The sequence below is a fragment of the Sycon ciliatum genome, chromosome 12 (genome assembly GCF_964019385.1).
Source record: "Sycon ciliatum chromosome 12, ocSycCili1.1, whole genome shotgun sequence".
In the NCBI taxonomy this organism is placed as follows: Eukaryota; Metazoa; Porifera; class Calcarea; order Leucosolenida; family Sycettidae; genus Sycon; species Sycon ciliatum.
In genome coordinates, this window is record NC_088654.1 from 13,547,431 (window position 1) to 13,565,326 (window position 17,896).

The 17,896-nt window shown below is 47.0% G+C and overlaps 1 protein-coding gene across 1 annotated transcript in view; it reads left to right on the forward strand.

The window, feature by feature from the left end:
* Window positions 1-17,896, forward strand: part of LOC135828885 (fibrillin-3-like) — a 136,572-nt gene that overhangs the window by 37,744 nt on the left and 80,932 nt on the right. The window contains exons 8-10 of the mRNA XM_065341315.1: window positions 6,033-6,104; window positions 8,765-8,836; window positions 13,076-13,147. Of these exons, the coding sequence (XP_065197387.1) occupies window positions 6,033-6,104; window positions 8,765-8,836; window positions 13,076-13,147 (216 nt within the window). The remainder of the gene's footprint in view (window positions 1-6,032; window positions 6,105-8,764; window positions 8,837-13,075; window positions 13,148-17,896) is intronic.

Consider the following 17,896-nt stretch of genomic DNA (forward strand, 5'->3'; position numbering starts at 1 on the left):
CATTATCAGCAAGATACTGGTGGTTCTGGCCGCGGTCGGCAATAATAAAATAGGACGGCGATCTCGTGGTGAAACTGGATGTAGGACATCGGCTTGGGGCTCACGGCTGCTTGAAAAATCAGCAATCTCATATCACAAATGGTTTGCTCCCCACACCGGAACTCTCGCTATTCCGCCGACTTTACTAGACACTTGACTGACTCACGACTGCCATCCAGAGCACACGAGAAGTCCATCGAACCTTCGACTCGGCAAACCTGAAAGAAAGCACCACTCCCTGCTCAATACACAGTGTTTCGGGGAATTCATCCCTCATCATTTGAGCTTCAGTAGGCTGAGGAAGATTGTGCCTGAAGAGCACCACTTATATAGTGCTCTCCAGGCACAAACATCACCAGGGATACAAACTTACAGAGACGCTCCGTTTCAAGCGCGACAAACACCTCGTGAACACCAGATAGCAGCGTGAGTCAGTGTCGCTCCTGGACGGTGAGACAGACGTCGAGGGCCCTCGGTCATTCGCCACCCTGTCACCTCCAAACCAACTAGTTGCAAGCCCGCGCTGGGCACAACAGTACGAAGTAGTGGTTGCGACTTCGGCGATGATTTGTAAGAAATGGTTTGCTCCCCACACCGGAGTTCACGCTATTCCGCCGACTTTACTTGACACTTGACTGACTCATCTTCCTCAGCCTACTCAAGCTCAACTGATGAGGGGTGAATTCCCCGAAACACTGTGTATTGAGCAGGGAGTGGTGCTTTCTTGCAGGTTTGCCGAGTCGAAGGTTCTATGGACTTCTCGTGTGCTCTGGATGGCAGTCGTGAGTCAGTCAAGTGTCAAGTAAAGTCGGCGGAATAGCGCGAGCTCCGGTGTGGGGAGCAAACTATTTCTTACAAATCATCGCCGAAGTCGCAACCACTACTTCGTACTGTTGTGCGCAGCGCGGGCTTGCGACTAGTTGGTTTGGAGGTGACATCGTTGCGAATGACCGAGGGCCCTCGACGTCTGTCTCACCGTCCAGGAGCGACACTGACTCACGCTGCTATCTGGTGTTCACGAGGTGTTTGTCGCGCTTGAAACGGAGCGTCTCTGTAAGTTTGTATACCTGGTGATGTTTGTGCCTGGAGAGCACTATATAAGTGGTGCTCTTCAGGCACAATCTTCCTCAGCCTACTCAAGCGCAACTGATGAGGGGTGAATTCCCCAAAACACTGTTATGAGCAGGGAGTGGTGCTTTCTTGCAGGTTTGCCGAGTCGAAGGTTCGATGGACTTCTCTTGTGCTCTGGATGGCAGTCGTGAGTCAGTCAAGTGTCAAGTAAAGTCGGCGGAATAGCGCGAGCTCCGGTGTGGGGAGCAAACCATTTCTTACAAATCATCGCCGAAGTCGCAACCACTACTTCGTACTGTTGTGCCCAGCGCGGGCTTGCGACTAGTTGGTTTGGAGGTGACAGCGTTGCGAATGACCGAGGGGCCTCGACGTCTGTCTCACCGTCCAGGAGCGACACTGACTCACGCTGCTATCTGGTGTTCACGAGGTGTTTGTCGCGCTTGAAACGGAGCATCTCTGTAAGTTTGTATCCCTGGTGATGTTTGTGCCTGGAGAGCACTATATAAGTGGTGCTCTTCAGGCACAATCTTCCTCAGCCTACTCAAGTTCAACTGATGAGGGCTGAGTTCCCCGAAACACTGTGTATTGAGCAGGGAGTGGTGCTTTCTTGCAGGTTCGCCGAGTCGAAGGTTCGATGGACTTCTCGTGTGCTCTGGATGGCAGTCGTGAGTCAGTCAAGTGTCAAGTAAAGTCGGCGGAATAGCGCGAGCTCCGGTGTGGGGAGCAAACCCTTTTCTTACAAATCATCGCCGAGGTCGCAACCACTACTTCGTACTGTTGTGCCCAGCGCGGGCTTGCGACTAATTGGTTTGGAGGTGACAGCGTTGCGAATGACCGAGGGCCCTCGACGTCTGTCTCACCGTCCAGGAGCGACACTGACTCACGCTGCTATCTGGTGTTCACGAGGTGTTTGCCGCGCTTGAAACGGAGCGTCTCTGTACGTTTGTATCCCTGGTGATGTTTGTGCCTGGAGAGCACTATATAAGTGGTGCTCTTCAGGCACAATCTTCCTCAGCCTACTCAAGCTCAACTGATGAGGGGTGAATTCCCCGAAACACTGTGTATTGAGCAAGGAGTGGTGCTTTCTTGCAGGTTTGCCGAGTCGAAGGTTCGATGGACTTCTCGTGTGCTCTGGATGGCAGTCGTGAGTCAGTCAAGTGTGAAGTAAAGTCGGCGGAATAGCGCGAGCTCCGGTGTGGGGAGCAAACCATTTCTTACAAATCATCGCCGAAGTCGCAACCACTACTTCGTAATCTCATATCAGTTGTAAGAATGTGGAGCCAGACAAAAAGAATTACAATGAATCTCTCACGATTGTCTGTGTCGCGGGTATTGCGCGATACTTGCTTGTCCAATATTGTTAGAGATGTACAGGGTGTGTATACCTCGCCATTGGCAAGTGAATGAGGCTGTAGTGGTCTCGTGGTGATCATGAAGGGATTAGTCCAGTTCAATTTCAGGACGCCTATCATAAACACCAGTCTATTTCACCCACCCCTTGCTCCAGCGGGTTGGCGTTTTTTTGCCGTCGTACTCACTATCAGTAGGACAGACACAAACATCATAATCCTATCCATCCGTCACCTGGTAGTTTTCTAGGTCCAGATCTCTTGCAGGTTCGATGAAACCTTTATCATCCGTTGATTCATCTTATTACTACTCTATTTCATCGTCCACGTTCAGACCAACGGGAAGTGGTGAGCACACATGCTCTTTCCAAGGGCACTGCAGATTTACTGCATCAGAGTCACTGAATCATTAGCATCATGCCGTGAACTCAGTTATGAATTTGCAGTGCTCAGGGAAGGAGCAAGTGTGCTCACCATTTCTTTTCGAGTTATGAAGCTGCAGGATGCCTTTCCCCTATCACGTTCAGATTGCCAGTAATCGGTGGCGCTATGAAAAGGTTCTTTAAAAGTGTGTTGGAGCTCTCAACAATGTCCTTAGCTCTCACTGGAATCATTTTGGAGTCCCTTTTCAGAAAGGACTCTGCTACTGTAAGCAATTCCCTTTGCCATACCACATTACAGCTTAAGCGATATTTTCTGAAAAAATGCAACCGCGCGGAGGAAACAATCATTGAAAGTCCAGCAGAACGGCACAAAGCATCCATACTTTGTTAAATATTGTTCAAGTGAATCTTGTTACACAAAAGAAAACCTACTTCAGAAGTATATCCCTTTGGATACTGTTTAGCAATCTTTACTTTGGCAAGTGTCAGGCTTCCATAACATTGCTTTATCACATGGCACGTGATTGTTGCCCGTACTCCAGCGAATCAGACCCTTTCGCGCCGCGGGCAATAATATGCGATATTGCCCGCAAAAAAAATAGTTTATTTGCCCGCAAAAAATACTTTATTTCAGTGATCGTTTGACTACGCGTATACGACGACTCTGTAGACTGTACTACTCTACGACGAGTCGCAGTGTACCTTTGAGACGAAGATGAAATTCTTTTTGGAGGTGGACATGGCCATGAACATGGCCTCGGTTGTCTGCCGTGTGGTGTTTGCAGGGATCATTTGTTCGGTCATGTTGGTAGCGTGACCGTCGGTAAGCTGGTGGATAAGATTCAGTTCTGCTCGATGTGGTACAGTGATCACAAACAATTATTAATTTTGAAATAACACAAATTCAGCTCAGCATCGTGCGTTTTCAGATCCTCGCAAAGTCACTGCCTGTGTGTGGTCTTCCTGTGCCACGCAAAACTCTTACCTCATCTGTCCTCTGCCTTCACCTTTGCTTGAACAACAAACAGAACAATTAAGGAATGTTTTGCAATGAAAAAAATACAGCCATCTGGAGCTGAGAAAAAGAAGAAAAATTGTCCTCAGAAGCTGTATTTGACAACTTCCTGATATACATGCAAACAGGAAGAAACTCTTTGTGGAAGCACTCTTAATTTTTCAACTCAAATTACGATTCTGCTGTGTTTCATTGTGGTTGCCATGTCTATTGCTATGACGATGCCGTGTCGGCACTTTTTTTCTGTCTCCGTCTTTCAGTACTGTATACTATCTGATGGCCTGAAGCAGACTTTTTGTTAGGGTGTAGGAGAAATATCTTCATTTTTCCTGTTTTGATAATGATAGCGCATCAATATACATTGTGGTCATAATGTGTGGGCATTTGGTCTAGTTTCAACAGCAGCCCAATGGCCTGCTCTGTGGGACATTTGATAAATTTGTTATCGCATGGTTGCTGCGGGCCTTATTGCATATTATAGCCCCTCGAGGTTAGCCCAGGGGCCGTAGGCCCGAAGGCTAACCTCTCGCTGCAATAATATGCCATAAGGCCATCGCAGCCATGCGATAACATATACGTATTCCGCATGCTAGTGAATCACAATTATATGACCAAATTTAGTTCCCATGGAGACGGTCAAATCACCATCAAAACATCAAAAAGGCTCCATCAGTTACATATCCACGTTTACGGATGGTACGAACAAGGCATATGCGCTAGATATACTGGTTCCTGAAATCAGGTAAATATGAGGTATATCTGGGTCTCGGATGGGGCCAACGTTCCATTTTGGGAACATCGAAGAAAGACGGCAGGTTTCTATGTGCCATGACCAAATTTTCGGTGAATCTTCAGGCCAGTTGGGTGGCCATAGTAGCAGAGTGCACTTCTTACGTGTGGATTAGTCTGATAAAGACAATTTTTCACACCAAAATTTCACCAATTCTGAAGTACGGCCGAATACCGAAAATTCACGACATTTCGCGTTATGTAGTCCGATACTTGAAAATTTCAAAAGCCTGACAAATATTCCAAGATTCATGATCATCAGCCTTCTAGATATGTATATCAACAGAAACTGCTGAAAAAATGAGTTTCCCTAATCATGAACAAATCGCATGCGGAAAGATATGTTTCCTTTTAGAACATTGGCTTGTTTAAGATTAAGGTTAATTTAACTTCATAGAAGGTTCAGAGAAATCGGTTTTTCTCCGGCGATGGGCGTCAAATGGTCAGTTTGGGAGAGAGGTCTTTTAGAGTTCGAGTAAGTGCGTCTGTAGAGGAGTCGCTAAACTGGCGTTGATGTAGCTCGTTGTGCTGACGCCATCCAACAGAGCATTCTGCGTTTGCCGTTGCGCAGCACCACAGGCACAGTGCGCAGTGCAATTCTGCCAAGAAGAACTGGCATTGACGACTCCCCTCGGTGGCTTCTACAATTCGTTTGCGCACAGCTTCCCCTTCTGTACTTATCTTTGACATTTATGACCCACCCAAGTTGAGTGGTGTGCTGCTTTGCTGCTTCGAATTTTAGTTAGACCGCTTTGTCAAATATCGTACTGGTCTCGTCATAGTCCAGTAACAATTGACATTCTTTGTTCCGTTGGGACTGTAGCTTGTGCTCATTTTCGTTGCGCTTGCCTTCCCCTCTTTGGTCTTTCCATAATCTTGAACCTTCCAATTTGGAAGGCTGTCGGTTAGCGCTACGGAGATGTGTTGAAGCTAGGTGTCAGGACGTCGACTGTCTCAGTACTCGGTCAGTTTTGTTCCTAGTTGTTGCACTTTCTGACTGTATATCGTATCTGGTTACAGTGATGGAGAGTTAGTCTCAACTCGTATCTATATTTCCTTTTCCTTTCTACATTTATTATTGGCTCAACATCCGAGTTTCGAACATTTATACAAAGATTTTACGTAGTGTGGCCACGGACTAAATGAAGTACAACATCCGAGTTCGAATATAAAAACATGTAGAGGAAAGGCAATTTATTTTGTGGGAAGTGGAAACACATGAGGCACTTTTGCAAATTGAGATTTCAAAAGCCCTTGAAGTCAAAAAATAATGCTGTTGTGAAAATTGTGGTAGGTCGACCGAAGAGAGTGTAGTATGTGTCGAGTAGTCAATTCACTCTTGGAATGTTAGTTGCATAATACCGCTTTTCCTCCTATACCTTGCAGGCATTTGCATTCCGACAGACTGTCATCATTGCCTCGACGGATTTTCGACAGGCTCACCAAGCTTCGGACGCTGTAAGTAAGGGTGAAGATGTCAAGAGTTCCCTAAATTCATTCATTCATATTTGCAACTCTCTCTTGCGTCCATTGCAGTTTTTCAGCACGAATTCATGCAAAAAGAAAAATACATTAACATAATTATAAACTCCGACGCAAGATCAATGCCAATGGCAAGGTGAATCCTTGGAATGCTGGGCCCCTTTTCGCCAATTGGCCGACTGTCCAGCGCCCTGACTCGCTTGGTGGAGTTTGGGCGCGCAGCTCCGAAGAAAGATCAGGACCAGGCGAATCCATCATGGTATATTTCAGCGACAAAATGTCCACTTCTACCTCCTCTCCACCGTGCCTCGGAACGACACAGCAACTCAAAATCACGTTCTTGTTAAGCATCCCTTCCCGAATTCAACAGCTTTTAAAAATTCAAACTGCGATACAACGCTGAGATCCAAGCTCTTTATTCTACGTCTATCAAGCATGCATCATGACAAAGGGAAATCCCCTAGCACGCTCCAAATAACTGCGAAGTCATGACCAAAACAATTCACGTTGTTTGTTTGTTTGTATATTTTATTTGAATTCGCTAATCCAAACGAGCACGAATGCTCAATGACAAGGCAGCGAATATGTTATTATGTTACAGGGAAGGAGGGTTGGGGAGAAATAAGGAGAGAAAAGAGAGATTGGTAGATATTTCAATGAATCAAAACTACAGGTAACCCAGCGAACGACAGTTCTGTAACCCGCCTAAAAAACTAAGTACTAATGTTTTATAAATAGTATGCTTTTTGGAATTCACGGGAAGTGTGAGTTACAAAGTCTGCAGACGAGGTTGAGCGCTCTCTGCCGGTATGACGACTACTCCATAGCTCCGTGGTTAGAACATTGCTGGCTCAAAGCGAAGGTCCCTAGTTCGAGTCCAGATGGTGACAGTCAATATGTTCTTCGTACATCTCCCGTCTGTGTCTTTCCATCAAACCAGTGAATTTTATACTTCGAAGTAATTATTATTATCCTTGTGATTATGCAATCCCGTTTTAAGGATGGGTAGTCCACAATAACCGTCTGACGATCTCTGGTACGAATCAGCGCGACGTAGGCGGCGAGGAGGATGGATGTCCTTGTAACCAATTGCTCGGATTGGTGCATCCGTTGAATCGCCATTTTCGAGCATCTTTCTCAGTTGCAAGCATAATAAATTTGTAGTATCTGAAGTACCCATATTGCACATAGGTTGCCAGTACATTATCTCGGGGAGAAGGGAATCATAGCCACAACAAATCGCTACTGAAGTAGTGGAATTTCACGACACAAAAAAGAACACACCACTCTAGGCGAAATGTTTCGAACGCCAACAAAGCCAGGAGAATTATTTTATATAGAATTTTTTTTGAATCTCCCTGTCCTGTCCCAGTCCATGGCACACGCTCTGGTACGACAAAGTCACATTCTCGTCGCGTGAAAGCGTCATGTATGCAGACCGAAAAGTGCAGTGTGGTTGCGTACCGACTTTATTTATTTTATTTATTTATTTATTTATTACAGCATCTCATAGCACAGTGAGAACACCGGCCAATACAAAGAGAGAGGGTGTTAGCCAACCACGGCAAGGAAGGGAGAAGGGGAGGAGAAGAAAAAAAGAGCCGGCATGGATAAGCAGTGATTGCAACAAAATGAGAAACACAAAATCAAAGTCAAGGTGCGACAAGGCTCTTAAAAAGGCGGAGGGAAGAAAGGTCCTTAGCTTCTTGGGGAAGTGCCAGCCACGCAGAGTACGCAGTGAAAAAGGGAGAGTGAAGTAGAAAGGAGGACTTAGGTTTCGGGAGGAAAAGGGAGTTTCTCGTGCTACGGGAAGAGAACCAGTTGAAACAGTGGAGGTGAGGTGAACACAGATTGAGTTTGAGAGAATGGATAAGGGTGACAAGATGTGAATTACGTCTCTTAGACAAAGGGGTAGTGTCAGCAAGGGCATAAAGGATGGAAGATGGGAGCATGCGGGGTTTTCGGAGGAGGATTTTGAAAACTTTTTTGTGGTCAATTTCCAGCTTGGCAGCACGGGTTGTGGAAATTCCGGCCCAAGCAGTATTTGCATATTCATCAATCAAAGATTGGGCGTAGGTAAGCTGAGTAAAGAGGAGTTTACAAGAGATTGGGAGATGGTAACAGTGAGAAGAGAGGATTCCTTAAGATGAACTTGATCGTTTCCATAATATCGATGTGGGGTTCCCATGAAAGGTTAGATTCAATGAAAATGCCAAGATACTTATGGCTGGAGACTATGTCTATAGGCTGGGGGAAAGTGGGATGGAGGGGGGGGGGGCTGGAACATCGGGCTGAGAAGAAAAGAGCATGATTTTAGTTTTAGACTTGTACTGAAGTATGCACGAACATTTAATTATACAATAATTTTACGTAGTGTGGCCATGGCCTAAATGAAGCACAACATCCGAGTTCGAATATAAAAAAAATATAGAGGAAAGGTAATTTATTTTTATGGGAAGTGGAAACACATGATGCACTCTTGCAGATTGAGCTTTCCAAAGCTCGTGAAGTCCAAAAATGATGCTGTTGTGAAAATTGTGGCAGGCCGACCGAAGAGAGTGTGGTATATGTCGAGTAGTCAATTCACTCTCGGATTGTTAGTTGCATAATATTACGTTTCCTGCGTTACCTTGCAGGTATTTGCATACCAACAGACTGCCGTCATTGCCTCCACGGATTTTCGACAGGCTCACCAACCTTCGGCTGCTGTAAGTAAGGGTGAAGACGTCAAGAGTTCCCTAGATTCATTCATTCATATTTGCAACTCTCCCTTGCGTCCATTGCAGTTTCTCAGCACGAATTACTGCAAAAAGAAAAATACATGAACATATAAAAACTGCGACGCAAGATCAATGCCAATGGCAAAGTCAATCCTTTGAATGCTGGGCCCCTTTTCGCCAATTGGCCCGCTGTCCAGCGCACTGACTCGCTTGGTGGAGTTTAGGTGCACAGCTCCAAGGCAATATCAGGTCCAGGCGAATCCATCATAGTATATTTCAGCGACAAAAACACAAAAGATCCACTGCCACCTCCTCTCCAAACTACTCCACCTCGCCTCGGAAAAACACAGGAATTAAAATATCACGTTCAGCATCTTTCCCAAATTCAACAGCTTTCCAAAATTCAAACTGCGATACAACGCTGAGATCCAAACACTTTATTCGACGTCTATCAAGCATGCATCACGTCGAAGGAAAATCCCCTAGCACGCTCCAAATAACTGCAAAGTCATGACCAAAACAATTCGCGTTGTTTGTTTGTTTGTATACATTATTTGAATTCGCTAATCCAAACGAGCACAAATGCTCAATGACAAGGCAGCGAATATGTTATTATGTTACAGGAAAGGAGGGTTGGGGAGAACATACCGTATTTCCGCTCAAATAAAGCCATGGCGTTATAGGTGAAACATCGCTGTTTTGGACCAATTTTTTGGAGAAAAAAGCCTCGGTTTTAACGCCATGGCGCTAGAAGTGAGAGACGCTTACATGCAAAAAATCGGCAGAGTATGAACTTCGAGTACTCGAACGGTGGCGTTTCACGTTCATGTCGAGCATCCATGTACTTTTAATTTGCCCTGAAAATTTCAAATTGTGAACCTATTGTGTACAAGGTGGCATGGAAGAAGATTGCTCTCAGAAAAGCTAACTTTTTATTTTTTTTGTACAAGGTGGCATACAAACTTGTGTGAAGGTGCGGTGGCGGTATGGCATGTGACAGTGGGAATGGGTACATGCAGAGAGAATCAAGGATAAAAAAAAGAGGGAATGGTAGGTATCTCAGCGAAGAGCGAAGCGTTATCAAAACTGCAAGTAAGCCAGCGAACGACAGTTCTGTAACCCGCTTAATAACTAAGTACTTTTTTTCAGGCGTACAATGGACTGTCATTAAAACAAAACAGAAATAAAAGAATAAGGCACCCATTTTGATAGTCCACGCCTTGTAACGTTCGCACTGGCCCGAGGTTTTTTTAATTTTTTTACAGAATGCACTTCCTACTAGGGAGGGCCCAAATATGCTCAAAAATTTCGCATATTATGCTTTTCGCCTATTGGCCACTTGCTTCAAAATATGCTTCGAAATCACACAAAAGCAGAAAAATATGATCGAAATATGCTGGAAATATGAACTGATATCAGTGATAATTATGCGAATTCTTTGCTCCTTGTAGCAAAATATGCTACATTTGGTACAATATGCTAGATTTGCTACTTTATGCAACCTTGAGTCGCGGACACTCTCTTCTCGGGTCAAAATTTCGCCCCTTTTTTGGATGAGCATTTTTCCTTCCGGGCTAAGTTTGGAAGTGTTCCCTGACCGAGCGTGCCGTAGTAAGTTTCCTTGCCCATTCCCGCACTCTGCCCTATAACTATGCGAATTCTTCGCTCCTTGTAGCAAATATGCTACATTTGATACAATATGCTAGATTTGCTACTTTATGCGACCTTGTGTCAAAAGGACCAAATATGCGAAAATATGCGCAAGCATATTCGGGCCCTCCCTACCTCCTACTGATAGACTATAACAAAGAGAGGAGAAGAAGAACACAAAAGATTATAATGATCGAGACAACAAAGGAGGAAGAAAGACAATGTACTAGCAGGGGCTCTCAGGGAGCCTGTGACGGTGAGGCGGGACTAGCAACACCGACCTAGGGTGTCGGCGTAGCGCTATCCAGCGCACCATGGACGGGATTACGAAACACATGTAAATAGATAAGTGAGGGAGAGGGAGCTGATTATGGATATATGGGGTGTTACAGCGAGTCTGCAGCCCGATACCAGCGGCTTTGTTGTAGGTGCTGATGCACGTTGCCATTGGACGACTGGAGAGACGTCACAAAAGAATATAATGATCGAGACAACAAAGGAGGAAGACAGACAATGTACTAGCAGGGGCTCTCATGGAGCCTGTGACGGTGAGGCGGGACTAGCAACACCGACCTAGGGTGTCGGCGTAGCGCTATCCAGCGCACCATGGACGGGATTACGAAACACATGTAAATAGATAAGTGAGGGAGAGGGAGCTGATTATGGATATATGGGGTGTTACAGCGAGTCTGCAGCCCGATACCAGCGGCTTTGTTGTAGGTGCTGATGCACGTTGCCATTGAACGACTGAAGAGACGTCAGGCGTGGCGTAGCCTGCAGCACAGTTGGGGGCAAGGTGTTCCACTCGTCAATGATGTTGTAGGGGAAGCAGCGTCGCACGTTTCCGTGTTCATCTTGTCGCCGCTCAGTGAACCTTTATCCTATCGCGACGAACCTTATATCCCCGGAAAAATGTGCTCAAGAATTTTCCAACATTGTATTGGTCGCGATGCGTTTATGTTTCAGTGAGTGACACTGGTCTATGCACTGTGATGTAATGCACGGTTTTTTTGGACATATGCGCTCTTTAGATTTCAGAGTCCGTAGAGATCGGGGCTTTGACGCGAGCATGGACCTGATGCGAGCTCGTGTCGGAGGTTGCGCTGACTAGTTGGCGGCGGCTAGCCTAACTGGACGATGTGCCTCGACAACGGAACTGTCACCCCAACACCGACAACGCAACGGGTGCAATCTTCCTATCAACTTCCTCTCCTCAGCACCACTGACAAAAGGACATAGGAGCAGAAACACAACCCTCCCTTATCTCCGGAAAATAAATTCAACGTCCACGGCCACGCAGAGATCTGGTCCCCACATTTTTGTATTTTCCAGCGCGCACTGTTTTTGACCCAAACGCTGAAAATCTCAAGTAGAGTATGATATCACGTCTTGCGTTTACCGGTCTCAAACGCAAACGTACACCCAAACGCGCCTAAAAAAACCCGCAGTGTGATAACGGCCTAAACCAGCACTGCATATCAGAGGGTCCGACCTCATCTTTTGTTACTCGAGCACGCTGAAACAGCCGATTTATGTGAGGGTGCAGCTTGCTGACGTACCGCTTCACGGTGGCAGCCTGCTGCTCAGTGCTCATCGTCGATAACGCCTTCGGCCTGGAATCCCTTGCGGGCGAGACCACCACGGTTGTTCTTCGTTCTGAATTCATTTGCGATGGAAATGGTCTCTTTTCCGTCCACCGTGGAGAAGACCAAATTGTTCAGGCGGGCTTGCAGCTCATCACCTCGTAAACAGAAATGGCTGAATAACAGGTTCCAGACGTACATCGTCAGCTTTCGCGGGTTGTTGCTGGTGAGAACGTCATTGAAGTAATCTTCAAATTTCGTCCAATCACGGTCGGAAATGTTCTTCTTGTTCTGGGCCCCAGTCTCTTTTCCACTTCGTTGTTTCTCTTTCAGTACGGCGTCCAGAATTTTTCTGCTGGTGGTGAACTCCCGGCCATGGACAAGATCGTAACTCGGGCCCACGTCGCTGAAGTGCCAACGAGGGCAGATCGAGCGGCGATCAAACTGTTGCTTCTGTACTGACTGCCGTCCTGCTTCCGGACATCGGATAAGTTTTGCTCGAGGAAACAGGCGAGTTCTTCAGCCGTAATCGTGCTTGCGTTGCAGTGCAAAGCATTGTCTTCGGACTTCTTCCTGACAAACTCACCCAAAACGCGGTGGCAGCAGTAGTTCTCTTGGATGTAACATCGCTGAGTTATTTCCGTCCACCCTCTTCGCTCGTGGATCCGAATCGTGATTTTTCGGTCTCCAAATACTCAGCCATAGCACAGAGAAAATCACAACCTTCACTCACAACCTCACCATGAAAACTAGGCTCTATGTTCTAGGCCGAACCTTGAAGGCGATGACAAGTTTTGGACTCCAAAGGCAGCTCAAAACACTGCGCCTTCTAGGCTGAGCCCGGTCCCATAGCTCAGTGGCTAGAGCATTGCCCATGACAAGCCAGGTCCGGGGTTTCAGTCCTGGTGGGTCCCCGACTGATACTTTGAATTTGAAGCTCTCCCAATCCTTTCAAAATTAAACCGTTTGTTTTTTTTCTTTTTCAACTCTGTAGTCAACTAGAGGATAACAAGATTAATTCATTGCCCAGTTCGCTATTCAAAAACAATATCAGACTCGAGACACTGTAAGTCCAGAGGCATTGGGAGAGATTACACGCTTGATTATGGTGATACTCTACGCTCACAGTGTTCGTGCGAGTGTGAGTATGAGTGTGTGTCTGATTGTTTTGGCGTGTGTATGTGTATGTTTGTATGTGTATGTGTGCCTTTGCCCAAAGGATGGTGTGCATATTATAATTATAGTTTCGTTGCACTTTGTGTTCCATCATATAGGTCAATCTCAATTATTTTCTCTTCCATCCTGATGATGGCTCCTGGCCGAATATTTGATTGCGATATTGTAATTTGCAGTGAAGAAACCACTTTTGTTTAGGAGGGTGCGTGTAGGGTTTTTCATCTATTAGACATGGTTAGCATGTTACAGTTCGAGCTATTTTCGACGGTAGGCCTGTACCGTTTTTTGTGTGTGTAGACATGGCATTTTACAGTTAACGCCCTAGGTCCAACGGTACTCGTACCCAACATCCAAAATACCGTCGGTTAGGTACCGTTTCGACAATAGAAAGCTCTGTTTAGCGGGAGAACGAAACGGTAAGATTCCAACTAGGGTTACGTCACAAGTCCATCGATGCGCCAGGAGTCAGGACTCAGAAGCGGCCCTGCTAACCGTGTCTCGAAAACACATCAAAAACAATAGACTCGCCCTCTACACGCCGACCGTCGAAAATAGCGTGAACAGTAAAATGCTAACCATGTTGAAGTCTGAATAATACGTTGAACGGTCTCTGCTGGGATGACGACTACACCATAGCTCAGTGGTTAGAGCATCGCTGGCTACAAGCCAGGGTCCCTGGTTCGAGTCCTGGTGGTGACAGTCAATTTTTTCTTCAGACTTTTCCCGTTTGTCTCTTTCCCTCAAACCAGTTAACATGTTTATTACCATAATATTACATTAACAACGGAAGTACAACACACAGTAGCTTGCGGCGCGGATTGTAGGGGGGGGGGGGGTGTTGGTCAGCAGAGTGAGAGTCTACAATATACAACGTTCTCGTGTAAACGGTGAAAACAGTGAAAACGATTGGAAACGGAGCGCGGTCATGGAAAACATTCCGTGCTGGAGTATATTTCGCTGGAAATACCCAATCCTTGCGACCACCAGCACGTACCAACTCCAACTAACGTGTTACTTCCCGCCCTTGCGCCAGGCCAGCACGTGCTAGCTCCAGCCTGATCGCCCGTTTTCCGTTTTCGTGTGAACGGTTCAAAACGTTTTGCAGTTCTCGTGTAAACGGTTTGAAAACGATTTCGTTGCGTTTCATTTCATCTCCGTGTAAACGCAGCCTTAGGTGCTCGAATCAGAAACAGCAAACTCGTCATTATCGTCTCAGACTCAAGCACACGGGTCTACCATGGGTTTTTTTCCTTTTCTTTTTTTACGGCAAACCACGAACCTCGAGAACAGAATACTGCATGATAGAGGTGGTTGCAGACGCAACTGTGGTGGTGAAACTGGAGCATCTCCGCCGACCTGAGGTCTCGGCTTCAGCGACACTTCAGTGCACCAAAAACTGGGGAGGAGTAGGCACAGGGGAGGGGAGGGGAGTACATTTGAATCAGGGAGTAGTAAAATACCGGGAGATGATACGGGCACACATCCGGGATTACGAGCTTTGCCTCACACAAAAAATACAAACCGCGCGAAAATTCAAATTTTTGCTCTTTTGACAGCGCTGAGAAACCTTCAAATAGTGACGAGAAGACCAGACGTATACCTTCGTGACAAGCTGCCACTTGTTCTTTTCAGCTCGAGCCTTTTTTGGGAGCTAGTCTGGTACATCGTCCACACTGCTGCCAAGTCTCGACTCGCCAAAATGGATGGAAGTGACGAATATGGAGGACGCTATCCTAGGTAAGTAACGTGATGGAATTTTCTCATCTTGACATGGTGTAACACGAACCTGAATTTCTCATTTGGACCCACTCGGACACCTCACCAAGTTGGGATATTTAGAAACTATACCTATTTGTCTACCATTCTACTTCATTTCAACGTGTTAGAGAATGTATCACTTTGGAAAACTCATTCCGAAAATTTCGAAGTCTTATTTAGTTGTATAGATTTGAACATAATGTTCAAGATCACTTGTTTTCAGCACTGAATGAGGCCAGGGCTGGTTGCTTTGTTGCTTTTTTAATTCCCAGAACTCGTGGACAGAAGAGGAAGAGCGACGACTTGGGTGTGGCTGCGAAGTCTGCCTGCCCAACGCGAATTGCAATTACACCCACACACATACACACACCCTCTTGACCTTGTACTACACACACGCGCGCACACGTGCGAATACATAAAACTATTCGTCTTTATCCTTTTGTGTTTGACATGATCACCTTTTGTACTACTCCCTAGTGATTATTTGCATAACATGAATGGCACAGGGATGACTTGTGGCATTGTACGCTGTACACGATTCCACGGTGCCATAAAAGTAACATTGGTTATAATAAAAGGGTTTGCTCCCCACACCGGAGCTCGCGCTATTCCGCCGACTTTACTTGACACTTGACTGACTCACGACTGCCATCCAGAGGACACGAGAAGTCCATCGAACCTTCGACTCGGCAAACCTGCAAGAAAGCACCACTCCCTGCTCAATACACAGTGTTTCGGGGAATTCACCCCTCATCAGTTGAGCTTGAGTAGGCTGAGGAAGATTGTGCCTGAAGAGCACCACTTATATAGTGCTCTCCAGGCACGACCATCACCAGGGATACAAACTTACAGAGACGCTCCATTTTCAGCGCGACAAACACCTCGTGAGCACCAGATAGCAGCGTAAGTCAGTGTCGCTCTTGGACGGTGAGACAGACGTCGAGGACCCTCGGTCATTCGCAACGCTGTCACCTCCAAACCAACTAGTCGCAAGCCCGCGCTGGGCACAACAGAACGAAGTAGTCGTTGCGACCTCGGCGATGATTTGTAAGAAAAGGGTTTGCTCCCCACACCGGAGCTCGCGCTATTCCGCCGACTTTACTTGACACTTGACTGACTCACGACTGCCATCCAGAGCACACGAGAAGTCCATCGAACCTTCGACTCGGCAAACCTGCAAGAAAGCACCACTCCCTGCTCAATACACAGTGTTTCGGGGAATTCACCCCTCATCAGTTGAGCTTGAGTAGGCTGAGGAAGATTGTGCCTGAAGAGCACCACTTATATAGTGCTCTCCAGGCACGACCATCACCAGGGATACAAACTTACAGAGACGCTCCATTTTCAGCGCGACAAACACCTCGTGAGCACCAGATAGCAGCGTAAGTCAGTGTCGCTCTTGGACGGTGAGACAGACGTCGAGGACCCTCGGTCATTCGCAACGCTGTCACCTCCAAACCAACTAGTCGCAAGCCCGCGCTGGGCACAACAGAACGAAGTAGTGGTTGCGACCTCGGCGATGATTTGTAAGAAAAGGGTTTGCTCCCCACACCGGAGCTCGCGCTATTCCGCCGACTTTACTTGACACTTGACTGACTCACGACTGCCATCCAGAGCACACGAGAAGTCCATCGAACCTTCGACTCGGCAAACCTGCAAGAAAGCATCACTCCCTGCTCAATACACAGTGTTTCGGGGAATTCACCCCTCATCAGTTGAGCTTGAGTAGGCTGAGGAAGATTGTGCCTGAAGAGCACCACTTATATAGTGCTCTCCAGGCACGACCATCACCAGGGATACAAACTTACAGAGACGCTCGATTTTCAGCGCGACAAACACCTCGTGAGCACCAGATAGCAGCGTAAGTCAGTGTCGCTCTTGGACGGTGAGACAGACGTCGAGGACCCTCGGTCATTCGCAACGCTGTCACCTCCAAACCAACTAGTCGCAAGCCCGCGCTGGGCACAACAGTACGAATTAGTGGTTGCGACCTCGGCGATGATTTGTAAGAAAAGGGTTTGCTCCCCACACCGGAGCTCGCGCTATTCCGCCGACTTTACTTGACACTTGACTGACTTACGACTGCCATCCAGAGCACACGAGAAGTCCATCGAACCTTCGACTCGGCAAACCTGCAAGAAAGCACCACTCCCTGCTCAATACACAGTGTTTCGGGGAATTCACCCCTCATCAGTTGAGCTTGAGTAGGCTGAGGAAGATTGTGCCTGAAGAGCACCACTTATATAGTGCTCTCCAGACACGACCATCACCAGGGATACAAACTTACAGAGACGCTCCGTTTTCAGCGCGACAAACACCTCGTGAGCATCAGATAGCAGCGTGAGTCAGTGTCGCTCCTGGACGGTGAGACAGACGTCGAGGACCCTCGGTCATTCGCAACGCTGTCACCTCCAAACCAACTAGTCGCAAGCCCGCGCTGGGCACAACAGTACGAAGTAGTGGTTGCGACCTCGGCGATGATTTGTAAGAAAAGGGTTTGCTCCCCACACCGGAGCTCGCGCTATTCCGCCGACTTTACTTGACACTTGACTGACTCACGACTGCCATCCAGAGCACACGAGAAGTCCATCGAACCTTCGACTCGGCAAACCTGCAAGAAAGCACCACTCCCTGCTCAATACACAGTGTTTCGGGGAATTCACCCCTCATCAGTTGAGCTTGAGTAGGCTGAGGAAGATTGTGCCTGAAGAGCACCACTTATATAGTGCTCTCCAGGCACGACCATCACCAGGGATACAAACTTACAGAGACGCTCCGTTTTCAGCGCGACAAACACCTCCTGAGCACCAGATAGCAGCGTGAGTCAGTGTCGCTCCTGGACTGTGAGACAGACGTCGAGGACCCTCGGTCATTCGCAACG